Source organism: Tiliqua scincoides, chromosome 4, assembly GCF_035046505.1.
Source record: "Tiliqua scincoides isolate rTilSci1 chromosome 4, rTilSci1.hap2, whole genome shotgun sequence".
Taxonomy (NCBI): Eukaryota; Metazoa; Chordata; class Lepidosauria; order Squamata; family Scincidae; genus Tiliqua; species Tiliqua scincoides.
The window spans coordinates 179,734,840-179,754,060 of NC_089824.1; the positions used below are offsets into that span (position 1 = coordinate 179,734,840).

At 43.4% G+C, this 19,221-nt stretch overlaps 1 protein-coding gene across 1 annotated transcript in view; it reads right to left on the reverse strand.

Moving 5' to 3' along the window:
- Positions 1-19,221, reverse strand: part of CD34 (CD34 molecule) — a 45,724-nt gene that overhangs the window by 14,348 nt on the left and 12,155 nt on the right. The window contains exons 2-4 of the mRNA XM_066624236.1: positions 11,129-11,266; positions 8,264-8,526; positions 6,517-6,597 (exon numbers count right to left, since the gene is read on the reverse strand). Coding sequence (XP_066480333.1) covers positions 6,517-6,597; positions 8,264-8,526; positions 11,129-11,266 — 482 coding nt within the window. The remainder of the gene's footprint in view (positions 1-6,516; positions 6,598-8,263; positions 8,527-11,128; positions 11,267-19,221) is intronic.

The window sequence follows — 19,221 nt, forward strand, 5'->3', positions numbered from 1 at the left end:
AACTTTATGGTGGTTTGATACGAATTTGGAGTGCCGATTCCAAAAATGGCATCCGTTTTGCCCTATCACGTCTAGTTTTGGAGATATAGTATAACCTCATTAGTGAATGGTTCAAGCAGCTTCCTCATAAGGAAGCCATGGTATAGGCTTCCTCATGAGGAAGCTGCTTGAACCATTCACTAAAAAGGCTATGCCGTGTCTCCAAAACTAGACGTGATAGGGCAAAACGGATGCCATTTTTGGAATCAGCACCCCAAATATACCCAGGAATTGGTGTAATGTTTAAGGAAGGAAAATGTGTGTTGGCCTGTGTAATCTGGCAAGTGCCCCTCACTCATTTTTCCAGTAATGTTTGAGAATCAGATTTCAATCTTCAACCAAAACAAGAAAACATTAGTATTTATTCACTATGGGCAGAAATGGCACTGACAGTTGCTTATAATGTTTTCTTGAGATAAGATTGGTTTATGGGAAATTTCTATTAAGGTTTGACCTATCCAATGAAGTGGACTAATATATGCTGGGTATTGGCTGTTCCATTCACTTCCATCTATAGCTTCTGTTGAGGTCAATAGAAATAGGTACAGCAATAATTACAAGGCATAGAGGTTGTTGCCTGGACACACAGTTCACCCCTACTAACTTGTGGAAAAATACATCCTTTTTGAACAAGTGGGCATTCCTTCATAACTCAGGAATTGGTACTTTGGGAAGTAGGGGGAAAACTTTTTAAAAAGAGTTTTAAAAAAAAAACACCCTAAGGATACGGAGAAAAGATAAAGGTTTATATTATTATCATTGAGCAACTGAAAAGAGCAAACGTTTCTCTCTGTCTTATAAGACAAACAGCCCAACTCATATCCAAACCACCAGCCTGCGCCTTGATAAAGCGGAGCCAGTGTGGGTTGCACTGCTTCTTAGTATAGGGGAAGCTGGAAGGCTGGCAGGTTCTCTGATGTAAGGGGACATTTGTCCTAGTCTTTTGACAAGGAGGAAACTGAGTAAGATGTTCCTCTGGAGCAGGGGTGTCCAAACTTTTTGGCAGGAGGGCCACATCATCTCTCTGACACTGTGTCGTGGGCCGAATTAATTTACATTTCAAATTTGAATAAATTTACATAAATGAATATATTAGAGATGGAACCTGTATGAATGAATGAAGGTCTTGCAATAGCTCAAGGTCTATAAATGTCCTTGCACAAAGCAAGGTTAGCCTTTCCTTCACTGCCACTGCTGCATCACAGACGTGACACAGCAAGCAGTGGAGGGAACACTTGTCCCACAGCTCATGCAAGAGGTCAAACAGTCATCTTCACACTGAGAGCAGTTGCGTCAGGCCAGCATGGGCTCCAGCTAGTCTCCGGAGGGCCAGAGGCTCATTGGAGACTGGGGGCAACCATGGGCCGGATTGTGAGTCCCTGAGGGCCACAAGTGGCCCCCGGGCTGGGGTTTGGGCACCCCTGCTCTGGAGCACTGCACCAGAATGCATCCCCTTACAGTGGAAACAAAGCACAGATTAGTGAGCAATTCTGCCTGTGGAGGGTTACTACAATCCCACGGATGCTGGTCTCAGAGCTGGTTCCATAGAATTTATAGGCCTAGGAGTTAGGAATCATTCCCTTTCCCCCAGAGAGAGGTCTCAGAGTGTCTCACCAAGTAACAGACTGGATCACTTCAAGATACTGAGCTGGCCCACGAGCAGAGCTGAAAGGCCACAGTCTTCTCCACAGCTGTTTCCCCAGCAAATAATATTCAGTGTCATAATGTCTCTGGTTCCTTTTACCAATCATGGCTAATAAACCTGTCCTTCATGAATTTGTTTAATTCCCCCTTATCTGGGCAAGTAGCCATCACCACATCTTGTAAGAGCAGATTTCATCAGTTAATTATGTGCTTTGTGAAGAGATACTTCCCTTTGTCTTTCCTGAAATTTCTGTCATCCTCTTTTTAAATAAACTTTTTCTAAAAATCCCCATGTACTTCAGCCTTTCCTCATAAGAAAGGCAGTCCCCTTCTTGAGGAGTCTGTAGCTTCTTACTGGGTATGTATTATGAGAGCCCCATTTTCTGCCAAGGTAGTTACCAAATCCAGAGCTTTTCAAACATTTGTTTATTTAAAGCAAATTTAAAGATATGCTCAGCTGAGTTCACTATAACCACTAATGACTTCTAAAAAAATCATTGCTCAACGACACAACTAAAATAACTGTACAACACAGAATGTTATCTATCACAGAACGCTTTATTCCTGGGAAAGTGGAAGATTTAGAATAAAATCTAGTCAAACTGTTCCCACAGAGATTGTAGACAGGTTGGAAGAAAAACACTTCTACGTTTTTTTTTTTCCTTTGCTGTGGAAAGAACTCTTGAGAGAATGTCAGAGTTTCCTTTGTACTGAACAGAGATACAAACAAGTTTACTGGGCAACACCAACAGGAGAATGGAGAAGCACCTCAGATTACTATTCTATCTACTTGTAATTATCCTTTTCTCCCAGAAATAGCAGCTTAGACAAAGGGAGAAGTATAAAGGGGTTCTCTTACACATAGATAAGTCAGGTTTGCAAGCACTTGTTTTTAATTATTGATGGGATCTCTAACAAAAATGCATAGTAAATCCATTTCAATTTATGGTCAAAAAGCACACACACACAAAACTAATGCTAACCCCAAATATTACTTGAAAGTAAAGTCCACAGAAATCAATGAGATGTCAGCATTATCCTGTGTATATTCACTTGGAACTACGTCCCACTGAATTCAATGGGATTCAGTCTCAAGTAAGTGTGCATAGGATTTATATAATCAGGATTTGTGATTCCAATCTTTCTAGCTTTGTACATTATAATATTTCTGATTTACAAACACTTCACAATTTATTATCATGGGCAGCCCAATCCTATCCAACCTCCCTTTCCCCATGCCAATGCAGTGTTGCCTGTGTGGGTCACACTACATCCTGTGGGGGACACTGGAAGGCTGGTGGGTTCCTCAAGGTAAGCAGCAAGACATTCATCCACTTGCCCCAGGGTAAGCCCCAGCAGCCACAATGGTTTTACTCAGATCTGTGTGAGTTAAATAGCTGGCACAAGTCTGAATGGATGCATGTCAGTGGACCAGACCCAGGAAGGGGGATAGGTTATGGCATGGGCAGGCCAATCCTGCCCCCTCCCAGGTCCATCACCACGTATCCCATTGGACCCCTCCCCACCCTGCCAAGGCTTCATGCTAGCATAGCTGGCAACTGCTATGCTGTTGTGAAGTGCTTTATAGCACTCATGATGGCTAGCACTGAGGCAGTGCCGGCGCACATCTACCAAATTTTGAACTCTGCATTATGAACCTTTTGCTTAAACAAATTCAGCCCTATTTAATTATGTGTGTTATTTTAGAAATTAGAAAATAGCATCAATACCGCATTGCTAATGATATAATGCTTAGAGAAAAGATAACATGTGCTCCGTATGATACACAGATGTGTAAAATTTCCTGGCTACAGGTAAGCTTCGAGACTTCTGAACAACAAAACTCTTGCATGTATTGGGGTTCCCATTAATTTCAAAATACAAGTCACATAAGTGTTGCAGGGTTGCCTTTCTCACAGGCAGATATGATAAATATTTAGGATAAAGATATATTGTACATGATGATTATCAAACCCCAAAAGCCACCCTGATCACTGAGCACCAACATGGTGATCAGATAGTGTTAGGGAATAGGTAGCCTGCATTTTGTGATCATGAGACCAAAAGCATTGAACTTCCATACTTGCATTCCACTTGCTTTTCTGCTCACATCACCCACTAGATGGCTCCTATGTTATAGAAGTAAACCATCTTGCAAGTTTTCACTCAGCAGCTGTTCAACATGAGTATCACTGATATACTTCCAGCATATATAAACACAGTCATCGATTCCAGCTGATAGTGTGCTCACAGGACAGATGCCAAGAATACTATGATTAAGGACCTAACTCCAATGTCACCAGTCATCTTCAGTTATGGGCCAATGGAGTTCACACCAGCTGGATCCCCCCAAAACAGCACCCTTTCAGCAAGTCTTCCCTTTGATGAAGAACAATATTTAAATTCCTCCAAATCAAGCTAATATTTCCTTACTCTCAATCAATGCCTGTAAACTTCATAGTCTTATGACATAGTCTTAAACTACAACCTTAAGACGGTCATCTTCGACCCCAAGAAAAACCTATTATCATCTTCAACTCCAACCCTGAGTACTCTGGAGCAATTTTCTAGGTATCTTCAATCTTCAGGGGGATGTGCTGCTCTCCATTCTCACCTGGCACTTCCCATTTGGTTTCTCCTGGCAAAAGATCCACCCAGAGATCTTTGAAATGTCATGAAGGCATTTGGGCATGTGTCTATATACAGGTGACGGGTGTGTGTTGCTTCCATTCCTGTCTTGCATTTCTGTTGGATTTCTTCTTCCAACAGATCCACCCAGCGCTCTTTGAAATACCATGAGTTGGGGGGGGGGCAGTAGCCTGTGGTTTGAGTGGGGATTTGATCAAAAGAGGTGGGGGGGCAGAAGCAGGGAGAGCCATGGATGGGGCTGCCCTGTTACCCTGCCTTAGGCATCCCCTCAGGACATATGGGCGGGGTGGGGATAAGAGAACCAAGCTGTGAGCAAAGCCAACACAGGTAGACATAACCTCTCTTTGACTATTCGGCCGTTGGTGAGTGCTGCCACCATTGTGTTCTCCCAGGAAGGAGTGCATAGAATGGCAGCCCAGGCAGAGAGAAGCAATGGCAGGTACCCTTTTAACTGATTCTCAGGGAAGCCCTCCTACACAAGGGCTCATCCTCCCCTTACTTTCAGCTTTAAAAGGCAACTACCTTCCTTTGGGGAGTGTTCAGTGGAGCCTGCTCTCAAAAAAAAATGTGTATAGGATTGCAGTCCAAGCCACATAATCAGTGGGTGTGAAGGAGTGTGGGGCAGTACTTGGGTGAACCTTCTCCACATGCCTGTGGCCAACAGCTTGCTCCCAGTCAGCCCATCATGCACACTCACACAGTAAACAAACACAGAGAAAGGCATGCAAATACTGCTGTGCTGCCCGAACTAGCCACATCACTAGCAGGAGCAGGAAATTTAGTGCTTCCAGAAAGGCAAACCCTCAGGGGGCAGCTCCTCCACTTTTGGCTGGCAAGTGCTGCTGGGATACATACAGAAGCATGTAGTCATCTGCTGAAGGATGATTGATGTGCTGGAAGAGGGACAAGCAAGGCTTTCGCCATGAGGAAACCCCAGATTGGGGTGAACATGTGGTTGCAAGTCCCACATATGATGACATTTAATGATGTGATCCACAGATGTGTTTTCCCATGGAATGGTCTGGTGGAGGCCTCATAATGGTGTGTTACTTTACATAACAGTCACTGACTTTCTTCTTCCATCCCAGAGTCCTTTGCCCCTTATCTTTTTCAACTTTTTCTTTTGTTCCTCTATACATACCTGCCTATATACACCCAGTTAATTGAGGATTTCACTTCGTGCATCTGCTCTCCATGGAAAGCTACACTGAAATAAATTGGTTAGTTCTTAAGATGCTACAAGACTTTTTGTCTTGCTGCAACAAACTAAGAAAGCAAATCTTCTGGAATTAATTGTATTAGTGGCTTTGCACTGACATAATTTGGGCAAGAGACTCTAACCACATCAGCACAACTATTCAAAAAAAGGTTTTGATTAAAATATCTTCAAACTTCTGCAGGGTGCCAGTTAATCAGAAGCTTCCCATGCAGTTCTTCACCCACATAGTTCCCTCTTCCTGGCAGCGACTATGCCACAGAGATAACTGGACTTAGGCTGTAAGCCTATGCACACTTACATGGAGCAAGTCCCTTTGAACTCAACTGGACTTACTTCTGAGTAGACATATTTAGGATTACTCTGTTACAGCACAATCCTATGCTTCCCAGCAACCAGGGCTGCAGCAGCACCAAAACGGCTACTGCTGCATCCAGCTGGGCTGGGAAACAACACAGGAGCTACTTGGGGTAAGGGAGCTATTACTATTGAGTTGGCGCAGATTTGAGGAGACCCATGTTGGGTCTCTCAGGCTGGAAGGGGGGTTAGGATATGGTGGAAGGGTCTGCCGCCATCTCCACCCCCTCCCACCCTGTTCCCTCCCCCTGCCAAGCCTTCCCCTTGCTCTGGAACACTTCCCCCTCTGCCGAAATGTACCTCTCAGCCGCCTGGCACTTGCCCAGACCTTTGGGCAGCAGTCCATCAGTCTCCGCATGGTGCTGTCTCAGTGCAGGCTCACGCTGAGCCTGCTCCAGCACTGGACCAGCGTAGACTGCTGCAGGTGTGCCTTATGGCACATTTGCAACAAACAATAATATAAGTTATTGATCTAAAGAGTAAAGCATGTCAAATAATGCAAGGCTCCTACTAATAAATGTTAATAAAAGCAACAGCTTCTTGTCTTGTTCACCCTGCCCCAGTATGGTGAATGCTATGGTGCAGCTTTCATCTGCACAGTTACTACTTACACATGAGTAGGGCTCATTGAGCTCCAGGCATATCACTTTGCTAGAAGTCACTTGCTTGATATCCACGCATGTCAAGTTGGGCTAGGAAGCAAAACGAAACAGCACTGTCATTGTGTTAGGAAGATGGGATGCCTCCCCACACCCAGTGTTAAAACCCCTGAGTCACAAGACAGCTTTGTTTTCCTACAGAAGCATTCCAAATGGCAATCATTCCTAACTTTGGTAGTGCCAGCTGGGTTTAAACAACCCCATTCTACTGGACCTACTAGAATAAAATAGGAATCAAGGCAGATCCTGTGACACTACAAATGCTCTCTTAATGAGACATCTCAATGTTCTACCATCAGGCTAATAGCATTCCAATGATGAAACACAGAACTAGTGAGCAGAACATGAACTGTAGATGAAGATAAAAGACCAGAAAGAGATTCTCTAAATTGGAAATTTATCTACATAATGGATAGGAAGGCACCTGAGATTCTCAGCCAAACATTTAAGGGAATGTTCCATCAGTGCCCCATATAGCTGTCTTTTTCCCATGGGTTGAAGTGTCTTAATGATCTTATTGGGTTCTGCTGCCCAAAAGGGGTTTTCTTTGTTTGTTTGTTTGTTTGTTCTAGGAAAAAGGATGATTTCAGATAGCTAATCATATTAGCTACAGTATGTTGCTGAGGGATAACAATGCTAAATCAGAGTGAGGGCACTCTCTGGTCACAGGAACCATTGCCATTACTGTGAATTGGCTTTACTTGCCTTCAATAGCATCATCAGATAGCAAGATTTGGCAAATACATAAATACATTTTCCAAGGGAAACAAAATCACTTTTTTTTGGTGGCAAAACAGCAGCCAGTGGGTGGTTACAAAGACTCTCTGGAATAGTACAACTACTGTACTACCACTTGAATGCCAGTGCCACAGGATATTGCACTCATGTATAGGAGGAAGAGTATCCTTGCCCCCAAAGAAGAATTGCTGATAAGGAAGGCCCTTTTCACAGCATACAGAAAGGGTTACAAATTGGGTAGAGGAATGAGCATTCCATTACACTACACAGAAGCACATGCTGCCTGAGCACCAGTAGGAAGGATGCAGTCACACCGCAGCAATGGCTCTGTCGGGACCCACCGATGAAGGTAAGTTGGCAGGGAAGGTGGGATGAGGTGGGGGAGGGCAGAACCAGGGCAGGTGGGATGAGGCAGGGATGGGGGAGGCGGGGATGAGGGAGGGAGGAGAACAAGGGTAGGGAGGCAGCAGGAGAGGGTGGATCCAGCAGCAATATTGCATGCTGGATCCTATCCTTTTTTTTTCAAACCTCCCCACCTCTTTCTCCTCTTTGGTCTTGTGCCAGCTAAAGAGCTGGTGCAGGTCCAAGGAGACTCATTGTGGAGCAGGAGGCTTATGGAGATGTAAGGAGAAATAATTCCCCTTTCCCCTCTGAAGCTTCTTAATCTGCCCCTCTCCTGCTGGATTCATCATGCAGCTTTTTGGTGCAGCTGCATGGGGAGGGGGGGGAGGATAGGATTAGGCTCTAGGGTGGTTGTTTTGGCCCACCCATAATAATAAGTATGATTAAGGAACAGCATGTATGGAGTTGCAATTTGTGGATACTTTCCAATAGAGGCGTAGGATTAACCAATTAGCAACTTGATCAGAGATTTAAAATAGATCTTTGAGTGTTGGGGCCTCATTGTTCTCCCCTTTCATGGCACCCAAACTAGCAGTCTAGATATCTCACAATGTCTTACCGTCACACTGCTGGAACCAGCTTTGGTTGGAGTAAGTGAGTCAGAGAACATGGGCTTCTCAGTTGAAGTCGATGTTGGAAAAATATTTGAAGTTATGGTTGTATCTGTCCCATTGTTGGCAGCATGTGAGGTATTCTCCTGTGCTGGAGCTGGCTGTGTTGTCTGATTCATAGTTGTTGAAAGTAGTTCTGAGAGTGTTGTAGGGCTGCTGGTGGCATTTGTCATAAGGTTTTCCTTTGTTACATGTAAATTTTCTGGAGATACTAGGCAGAAAAAAAGACAATTGTAAGCTTCTCAAACATTAGCTCTGAGGGTCAAACTCAGAAAATGAGTACATGAAAAGTGTAACATGATTCAGGGGTTTGTTGTTGATGGTGTTTTTAAATAGTGATTGAGGGGGGCATGAAACAGAGCAGAACTGGAGCTGGAAGGGGTTCTAAGACTTGGCCCCGCTGTGGTCCTGCTCCTGATTGCATTCCCCCTCCATGCTTGTTTAAATAGAAAAACTCCTTCCATTGAAAGTCAACAGAAGCTTTTTCTCCTATTTAAATAGTCTGCAAAGGGTAGGGCAGTATTTGTGGATCAGGACCCATTAGATGGGTAACAAGCCAATTTCAGGTGGGTCCCCAATCATTTCAATATTTTATTTTTACTATATTAAACTTGATGCTACCATGGTATGTGACTGCAATTGGGGAAATGTTACAGATCTATACTTTTAGGTTGCTACTATGTATATGCTTTTAACAATGATAGTCAATGGGACTTACTCCTGGGTAAGTGTGGGTAGGATTGCAGCCTAGGATTGTTAAAAATTTTCCTGCTTGATGATGTCACTTCCGGTCATGACATCACTTCCAGTGGGTCCTGACAGATTTGCATTCTGAAAAGTGGGCTAAAAGTTTGAGAACCACTAAGGTAGGGGGTTCACAAGTGGAACTGTGGGAGGGCAAAGTCCTAAAGTCTGCAAGCCTTCACTCCACTTCATGCATTTCCCCTCCCTAGCTGCTATTTTATAAAAACAAACAAGCAAACCAGGTCACAGTATACAGAGAGCTCTTAATTTATGTGGGAGTTATGCTCTCAGAAAACGGCACGTATATCATAAATGCATAAATGAAAACAGCTTTTACCATAGAAAACAATAGGGTTAGTATAGGGGGAAAAGTGAGTGAGCTCTCACATTGACGACTGCCAACTATGGAGGGAGGCTACTGAGTGTGGGACAGCAAGGCTGCCAGTGTCGGTGGCTTGGTGAAATTCTGCAATGGAGATAAATTCAGGGGGAGGCAAGACGGCTTGCATTAAACTCACTGGGAAAAAATAGAAATATATGACAGGGGGAAGCAAATTATCCAGAGCCTCATGAGCCTCAGGATGCCTGAGAATCCAGAGCACACTCACTTTCCCAAAGTTTTGTTCGGTTGTTGACACCCCTCCTTCCATGGAGAATGTCAGCTCCAGTGTACAGATTTGGATGGAAGTGTGCTTGTGTTTTTCTCCATCTACAAATTTAGAGCCAAATAACAACAGGATACAAATTGATGTGGGGGGGGGGTGACTGCCCTCCTCCAAAATTCCTTCTCTGACTCAAACCACTAGAGAGCCATACAGGTTAAGTGAGCCCCATAGCCTAGGAGAGGGGAGTAAAGGGGGTAAGTTGTACCCAGGCCCAGGGTCAAAAGGGGGGCCCAGGAGCCAAAGGAGGGGGCCCAGAAATTTCCTGGGATCTGACATTTTCCTATCTACTCAGACTTGTTGCCCGCACGGGATCCTGGGGACACAGCTATGACTGGGGATGCTGGGGACACTACTGATGCCACATTGGTGGGTAGATCTGGGCTCCTTTTCCAGCTGTCTCTACCCTCCCCATCTTTTGCCCCTCCCTGCCCCTATTCTGTTCATCTGTCACCACCCTCTCCTGCTGTTTCACCCCTCCCCCTTTGCAAAGGGGCCCAAAAGAAACTTTGTACCCCCTGATAAAATTCCTCTCAGAGGTCCTGGTGAGCCCCTCCTTATAGTTCCCACCTCACCTTAAAGCTGCCCCAAACTAAGGGTCCACATCTGGAATGCACTCCTAGGAGAACCACAGTTCTTCTCCCCCAGACTGCCAGACTTTTAAATCTTGAGAAGTGCAGCTTGAGGTGGGGAATGGTGGGTGGATAGCTAGATCCATCACCTTGGCAGCTGGTGGAGTCAGGCTTGTCCAGCCCCAAGAGCCAGGCAAGGTCAGGATTGTGCCAGGAGGAGCCCAGCAGCAGCCCAGACTAAATAGCTGGGAGAAAGGCAGAGAAAGGGGAATGCAGGGGAAGGCAGGGAGGAAGATAGAGGCGCAAGAGGGCTGGCAGAAAGGCATAATCTGGTTTCATTTGAAATGTATCTCTCTTGCTGGCCAAACATGCAGACGCATGGGAAGCTTAACTGCACTATTTCAAAATAATATTTCATTCTGAAAAATATTTCATTCTGAAGTCCCAAATCATTTTGCCTACAGTCTTGAGGTTAAAGAACAAACTAGTTGAGACATTAGAAGAGCAGCCTCATCAGTGATTAGATTTCTTGTAGTTTGAAGTTTCTCTATGTTTTCCCTAGTGGGGAAAAAGCCGTTTAGGAAAAGCAATTTAGGGACAATGGGGTTCAGCATCGCCTCTCCAGGGACATATCCCTGCTCTGACTTGAACACCCACATACTCACACCCAGAGGCTGCACTGCACTTTTTAAAAAGCCAGACAATCAGATCTCCCAATACCTAGTGCATCTAGTTGAATTTAAGGCCAGCTTGGATGGAGCATCCAATATCTGGGAGGTTATGAACACGTAAAACTACACAAAGGGGCAAAACATTAGGCATCAAATTTTGTTACCTGATGTTGTTGCAGGGGTATTTGCCGTGATACTTGAATTCTGAGTGACCTCTTTTGTGGGGCTAGATGTTGTTTCTAGTTTACTAACTGTAGATGTGCTTGTCAACACTGTTGTGTTCTGACCAGCAACTTGATTTCCTAGAAAAGGAGAGAAAAAAAGAGATTTCTAGTTCAACAGCACATTAGGACATCAAACATTGTTCTCTGATTGGGCCCAGACTAGAGATGCTGCAAACAGTGTGACCCTGTCCCTAAATACATGTTCATTAATCAGTGCAGGTGAAGAAGAGCATGTGTGAAAGAGCCATCACAGTTCTTCTGACAACATGAGGTTTTTATGTTACATCAAGCACAATACTTTTAAATACATACGTATTTAACTATTATATAAAGCCATCTTGGAGAAAGTACCCATTCCCAACAAATATCAAATTTGCCTATCCTCTGCTTATATTTTGGCAACATGGACTTAAGAGAGATAATTGGTGCATCTAGCCCAATTTGCTCTCTTTCAGATGCCAATGGCACTTTTCCAGCAGCAGCAGACTAGCTACTATCCTTTTAACTAGACCTAGGCCCCAATCCTATCCAACATTCCAGTGCAGATACAGCAGTGGCAAGGGGGCATGTGCTGCATCCTGCAATGGGAGGGGGGAGCAGTCACAGAGGCCTCTTGACAGTAAGCTTACTGCAGGGCTGCATTGCAGCTGCATCAGTGCTGGAGAGTTGGATAGGATTGGGCCCTTAATGAGGTCATGGACCGAACCTTTTTGCATGAAACAACGGCATACTACTGCTGAGCTATAGCCCATCTCCCGCACATGTATAGCTTGTCATTTCAGTAAAGCATCTTTAATTGGTTATGCCAAGGGAAGAAACAGTTAGTGAAAAGCCAACATACAAAAAGCAGTATAAAATTACAGAAGAAAAATCATTGGCTGCTGAGCAGGAACTGTATATGAAATGCAAATGAAAGCCTGCCTTGATAATAGTGATGATATAAAGCAAGTGCCTTCTCTGGGACGTTTATTTCATTTTGTTTGTTTTATTTAAAACTTTTTCAACCCAATCCTATGCTTTGGCACCACCACAAGGTACAAAGGCACAAAAATGGCTGCCACTGTATCCTGTGGGGCCAGAGAAGTCACTGAAGTCTCCTCGGAATAAGGGAACATCTTACTCCTTATTGAGTTTTGTTGGTGCCAATGAATCTCCTTGAATCTGTGCCCGCTATTTAGCAGCCTCAGAACAGAGGCCCGTATCAGGCAGTGTGACTAGGAAAGGGGCACAATATTTGGCAGCAGACTGCCGCCATCCCTGTTCCCTCCCAGTCCCAATCCACTCACTGGCCCACCTTCTGTCTACCCAGTTCAGACCCCTCCTCACCTCCCCTCCCCTCCACCCTACCCTACCCTGAAAAGCTTCCCCACTGCCTGGCAGGGATACTCACCGCCTGGCACTCTGTGGTGAGTCCTTCCACCATTACGGCCCAGTGACAACTGACGCTAGGCTTTCTGCCAGTGCTTGGTGTCTTCCACTAGTGGGAAAGTGCCTTATGGCACTTTTACAACACCCATCACCAGTGGTGGGACTGGAGTACTGGCAGTGTACTGGTTAGGATTGGGCCCTCACCACATTTCAGACCTATTATAAGGACCATGAAAGCAGCTTACAGATAACAATAAAAACAATATTTAAAAATCCAATGTTTATTATTCTAAAAGCCTTTCATATGGTACTGCTTTTCCCCTTAAAGCAGGGACAGGTTTTTCTATGAGATGGTACCAAAGATCTTGGAACATAGGCCTAAGTAAAGAAGTTTAAAGGTTTCCCTTTCATGTTGCTTCTCACATTTCACAAAAGATACTTTTTTTCTTCCTTAAAAAGATTCCCTCCTGTGAAAGAATTATAATACCAGGGCTATCTAATATAGTACTCTACCCAAAACACGGTGATTCTGATACATTTCATGGTTTCCTCTGCATGAGCAACACTCTTGTGAATTCTTATGTATTTATTTTGAAAGTGGAGAAAATAAATACACTTTGACTTTGAAAATCATTTTCAGAGTCAAAAGGTCAGAAAGAGAACAAGAAATCAACCTAGTGTTTGGGTAAGTATTTATATCTACTACCCTTAGTAAAAGAACATTTTGTGGTGCAAGAGGATAATCTCTTTGCCAAGAATTCTGGATTATCTTAAAATTAATCTAGAACAGAGCCAACAGCATGACTGATGTCTCATATGACACTACTGAGGATGTGTGTATTATATATTGCGGCATATTTATCATATTTCCCCACGGATGTTATTTTGTCTGCATGGTCATGCTCCCCATACAGGTATGCAAATGATCGTAAAAATGACAGCACACTCATTCAAGTGTACCCATGTGGGAGAACCTGGATAAATCTGGGGTTACAATTATTTGTCCACATAGTCACTGTAGGTGTGTTTCATGGCAGTCACATATTCACTTGTATGCATGTTTGTTGTATGCGTACATAGTTGTGTGAACTGTTGAACTCTTGGGTAACTGCATATATTCAGGCAGAATCATTAGCATTCTGAAAACCTCTTTCAGTATTCTTTTTTAATGCAAGTTTATAGACCTCATATCTTTTACTATTCAGTACTCTGCTTATAGTGATTAATTCCTGTTATTTCTAAAAAGGAGAGGGGAAAAACAAATTAAATGGGGATTGTTTACTGGCATGCAGGAGAGCAGCTTTATGCTACCTGTTGCAGCCACTGAAAAGGAAAAGGAATTGTTTATGTAGCACACATACACATTTTAGAACAGAAATTATGGGTCAACGGGGATGTGTCAGCAGGAGATCTATGGCAGGATCACTCTTGGTTTTCTAAACAGATAAATTTAGCTGTGGGACCCCAAATTCAAACTGGGAGTGAGGGAAGAGGGTTTTAATTCTTTTCTCCTACTTTTTGTTAAATCTGAATTGCCCACTGGAGATGCTTTTGCATACCTATGTGATACTGGTACAGTTTCCCCCTTCTCCCCCCTCCCCCAAAAGAGGGCAGTTTTGGGTTGTCACTGATTGGGAAAACAGTGTGAGGAATAGTATTTATCCATGTCGTGACCCCAATCCAAATCAGTTCCCCCATCATACTGTGCATCTGCCCTTTTTGAAAAAACATAGGAGATCCTATCATCGATCTCCCATTAACTCATCTAGTTGCACCCTAGGAAACAATATTAGTAATAATAATAACAACTAGGTGTTTATATACCGCCTTTCTGGTCATCGGATTACTCCTCTGACTTTATTCAAGGCGGTTTACATAGGCAGGCATTTCTAAATCCCTCAAGGGGATTTTTACAATCATAGAGGTTCTCTCTTTCAAGAACCAACCACATTTCAGAATGGATCTTCCTGGTTTGGTCTCACTTCTGGCCTCCAGTTCTCCCACGCAGGCTGACAAGCAGCTCCATCTCTCACATGGAGGGCAGCCAAGACACTTCTTGCTCACACCAAGAGCAGGTGGAATCACTCAGCTCGGCTTGTCAGCTGCTTCAAGGTCTTGCCGTTCTCAGCTGTTCAGGGAGCTGCCGGTGTCCTCGAACTGGTGACCTTCTGATGTTATCTTTGGGCTAACGGAGCCTCTACCCTCTAGACCAGACCTCCTGCCCATAATATTATTATGTACTACATGTCAAGGGCAAATAAGCTTTCACAAAACAATAGCTAGCCTTGCTTAACAGGCTTTCCCCCAGTGAAAATAACATGTACTGAATAGGAGGGTTTGCTCCAAGAACTATTTTTTTTTTTAGTAAGCAATTGCTTCATATGGAGATGGTTAGAGTAGGAAAGCACTGGAAGTGCACAAGTGCACTGGTTGCTCATGCTCTCTAGCGCTGTTGCAACTGTGCCAGTGTGGCATGCACTGCATCCTGTGGTGTTGAGATAGTCACGGATGCCTCCTCAAGGTAAGGGAATTTTTGTTCCCTTACTTTGGGGCTGCATTCTGGCTGCATCAGTACTGCAAATTTGGATAGGATTGGGCACTCATAGTCATTAATAAGTATAAAAAGTAATACAGTGACAGAAGCAAAATCCCTCAGCTCCATTAAGGCTTCACACATTTTGGTAGGGATCAGCAAATGAAGGCCCCTGGGCCAAATAATGCCCAGTTTCCCCAGCTGCCAACCCAAGGTTGTGGAGCAAGTGGCCACTGTAATAATGGGACTGGCCTCTCCATTGGAGACATGGAGAGAAGACATGTGGTGTCATATTTCACAATGTCCATACAAGAAGAAAAACAGGCCAGCATTTTCACATCTTCGATTGATGGCAGACTTATATTTGGCACCAAATCTGAGCTATGTTTAGGATTAGATTTAAAATAGCATCATGAGAAGAACTCCATCCTGCCTTAAGTACAGACTATAAGAAAGCCTCAACTGAGAAAAAGAATGATTTAAAATAGCTTTTGCCAATAGCACAATTGCAGCTAATTTTGCATGAACCAAGGCTTTAATCACAGGCAAGCCTGTGATGTAGTGGCTAAAGTAAGACTCGTGGATTCTATTCCAAGCTTTGCTAAAAGAAGAGGATTAGCCTTCTGTGGTGGGCATGTTTCATCCAACTAGTGGAAGTGTGTAAAGTACAAACCAATGAGGTATCAGTAACTCTCCACACTTAATCCATCTTTATTAAGAGCTCAGCTGCAGTACTGGATTTTTTAAAATCAAACTGTCATATTAGGTTTGACCTATGACCAAGTCAGCACAAAGTTTGCTAAGTCAAAATATTCATGTAAGTGGGTTGCCTTGTATAGTCGCAAACTTTCCCAGACTCTTTAGGAGTCTTGCAGAATAAGGACTAATCTCTTGGGGGCCAATGGTAACAAACTGGGAGACTTTCAAGCCTATTTAGTTACCAGTTCAAACAACAAACAAAAGTCTGCAATCCTATGCACACTTACCTAGGAGTCTCATTGAATTAAGTGATACTTCTGAGTAGACATCTCTCTGATTTCAATAAAAACATGGATGAAAAGGCTTTTTCCCGTGAGGAGACTTTGACAAGTGACAAAGTGAAAAAGATAATGTTTCTGCCTTTCTAATGCATTCCAAACCTGGCTTTGCAAAGCTGATTTCTTACTAAAGAACCTGGAGTTGCTGAAGACAGCAAGAAAGCAGTTGAAATAAAAATTTAGAAGGAATGAAGCAGAAGGAAACAAGATTCTGCAAGGAACCTACTTTTAAGGTAAAATGCAGCATTTAATTAATCATTTAGTTTGAAGGGGAAAAAAAATCTTCCCAAATGGTTTCAAGTAGAGTTGGTAACTCTGCTGCTTAGTAAGGGATTCAAAGAGCAGCCCAATGTCAGCCCAAATCTATCCATACTTTCTTGGAAATAAGCCTCATTGACTCTAATGGGACTTACTTTTGAGTAGACATGCATAGGATTGGGCTATGTGTCATCTAGAAGTCAGGGAAAATTTCAGTTCTGCCTACACAGAGACCAAATGAGTGTCCTGCATAACTCATGAATAGTACAAGGTAGCCTTCCTATAGCATTGCAAATAATCTTCACTATATTTAATGGACCAATGTTTAATCAGTTGCATGTTTAGAAAGGAATGCATAATATTCCAGAACACAAAAGCAACTACCTTGCATCAATCACCCCTGTGCAAAATACCCCAATCCAAACATAAATGGAAATGTCATTAGTACATACAGTACAGTCCGTTACACAGGACAGTTAGAATGTGATTGAAACGCCTTGCCTAAATTCACATTTCTTTTATGTTGAAGGATGATCTTATTCCCTTGATGTTTATCTGAAGGGTCCAGTAGACAAACATTACCAAATCAGGGTTGGGTTTGTCTACTGCAGATTGTAAGCTCAATATGCAATCATCAAATCACCTGTGTATTCTGCACAGCACTTTTTGAAACTAAATAACTTGATCATGATGTAGTAGTAGTGATGGGAGAAGCTTTTTCTTTGTAAGCTCTTCTGGAGCAAGGAAGTATCTTTTTACAAAACTCTGCACAGTGCCACATATATTGATGGCAGTGTATATAGTAATACTTGGGCTGCAGTTCTGTGCACACTTTCTTGGGAGTAAGTTGCATCAAATACTGTGCTGCATTCTGAGTAAACATCTATGGGATTGTGCTATAAATCTTTTCAGCAGAATCAGGTCTGTTCTAGAGATACTTGCTGAGCACAGGACACAATCCTAATAAATTTTAAAATTTTTAAACATTCTCTATAGCTGCTAATTCATCACAGCAAGCAATTACTACACAGTGTCACACAAGCCAGAAGATTTTGCTTCCTGCAAACTTGTCCTCCCCATAAAATGCAGTTAAGTGCTACACAAAATGCAGGTGGGAGTTAGTTCCTTCTCATGAGTTCTGCAGTGATTGACAGATAACTAAAACAGGGGCAAGGAGAAAGAAATGACCATCATGAGAAGGCAGGAAAAAGACAAAAGACAGCACTACAGGCAACTGTTGGCAACCTTCAGTCCCGAAAGACTATGGTATCGCGCTCTGAAAGGTGGTTCTGGAACAGCGTCTAGTGTGGCTGAAAAGGCCAATTTGGGAGTGACAATCCCTTCCACACTGGGAGCAAGTGCAGTCTGTCCCTGGTCTGTCTCCCTGGCTATGGGCCTTCCTTCTTTGCCTCTTAGCCTCAGACTGTTGGCCAAGTGTCTCTTCAAACTGGGAAAGGCCATGCTGCACAGCCTGCCTCCAAGCGGGCTGCTCAGAGGCCAGGGTTTCCAGGAAAGATAAAGCTAGGACTCAGGCTTGCATTTTGTAAAGTAACATTTTGTTTCTATTCAGATTAACTGGCATTGCATTCAAGCTTCACCTGGGCCAACCTTTAACTGCATGGTTGTGGTTTTAATTCAGTCCACAGCAATCAGTAAAAACAACAACATCCAAATCCCTTTCCAGTTTTCCTAAATCTGTCAAACCAACTTGTGGAGGGAAAATCAGGATTGTGCCCAGGAATCCTGTCCTTTCTGTAGAGAATCTATATACCTATAAACTGTGTAGGCTCTTTCTAAGTAATGCAAGGTGCCAGAGTGTGTATACACAGCTTGGGAGTGTACATTTTAGACGAGCATAGGCTTTGCACACAAAGCAATGATCAGTGCTTGGAGCATCCTATCCGCTCCCCTTGCCCAGCCTTTGATTCTACAGTTTTAAAATGTCTCCAAAGAACTCGAAACATGTTGTACAACTTTTAACAGGGCCAAGTGCTACGCCTTATCAACGGTTTCACCTAAGTCTATAGAGTTGTCACGCCCTGGCTAAAAGTTAACATCTGGTCTTATTTTTGTGAAATCATCTTCCTCCCACCACCTCTCTCTAGAGCGTTCTTTACATTGGCTGCTCTTAACTATTGTAAAACATTTTAGCAGGAAAGAACCAGCAAGATTATCCAAGCTTCTTTCTTCCATTCCACATCCCAAAGGAGGATGAGGGCAGACAATCTTAAGAGCAATATTGGAACAGCTGCGCATACAACAGCCGTAGCCTCATGTGAGGAAAAAGGCTCATCTTTATTAGTTAGCAGCAGCCAAAGCTGCTGTTAAAAGCAAGATTGTGCCAAATCAAGTGAAGATATTAATTTAAATTGAATTGGAGGCAATGTGTAGACATACTTAATTCAGAGCAAGTGGCTACTCAGTGTTGTTTAAGCCAAGAATAGGGTTAAAGGAGATTAAATAAAAGGTTCTTAAACCATCCAAATGAATCCATCTCATGCATACTGAATATGAGAGAACAGCAGCCCCATTCCAGAAATGGGCCTCAATCCTACCCTTGGCTGACCTGTGGGGCACAATGAAATGGACACAGCCTTCACTGGATCTTTCAGGATGGTCAGGGACCATGGCATGAGAGAGAGAGGTAAGATAAAATTTTAATTACTTACTCTGCCTTGCCATAGTCCCTGATGGGTCTACTTGGAACGGGGTCAGCCCTTTGGCTCCCAAAAATCAAGTGGACCCAAGGGGCATGGCATATTGGTGACACTGTCACCACTGATAACTGCCCCTGCCCTCCCCAACACAAGGTCCAGCAGCTCCAATCCCTGCCTCAA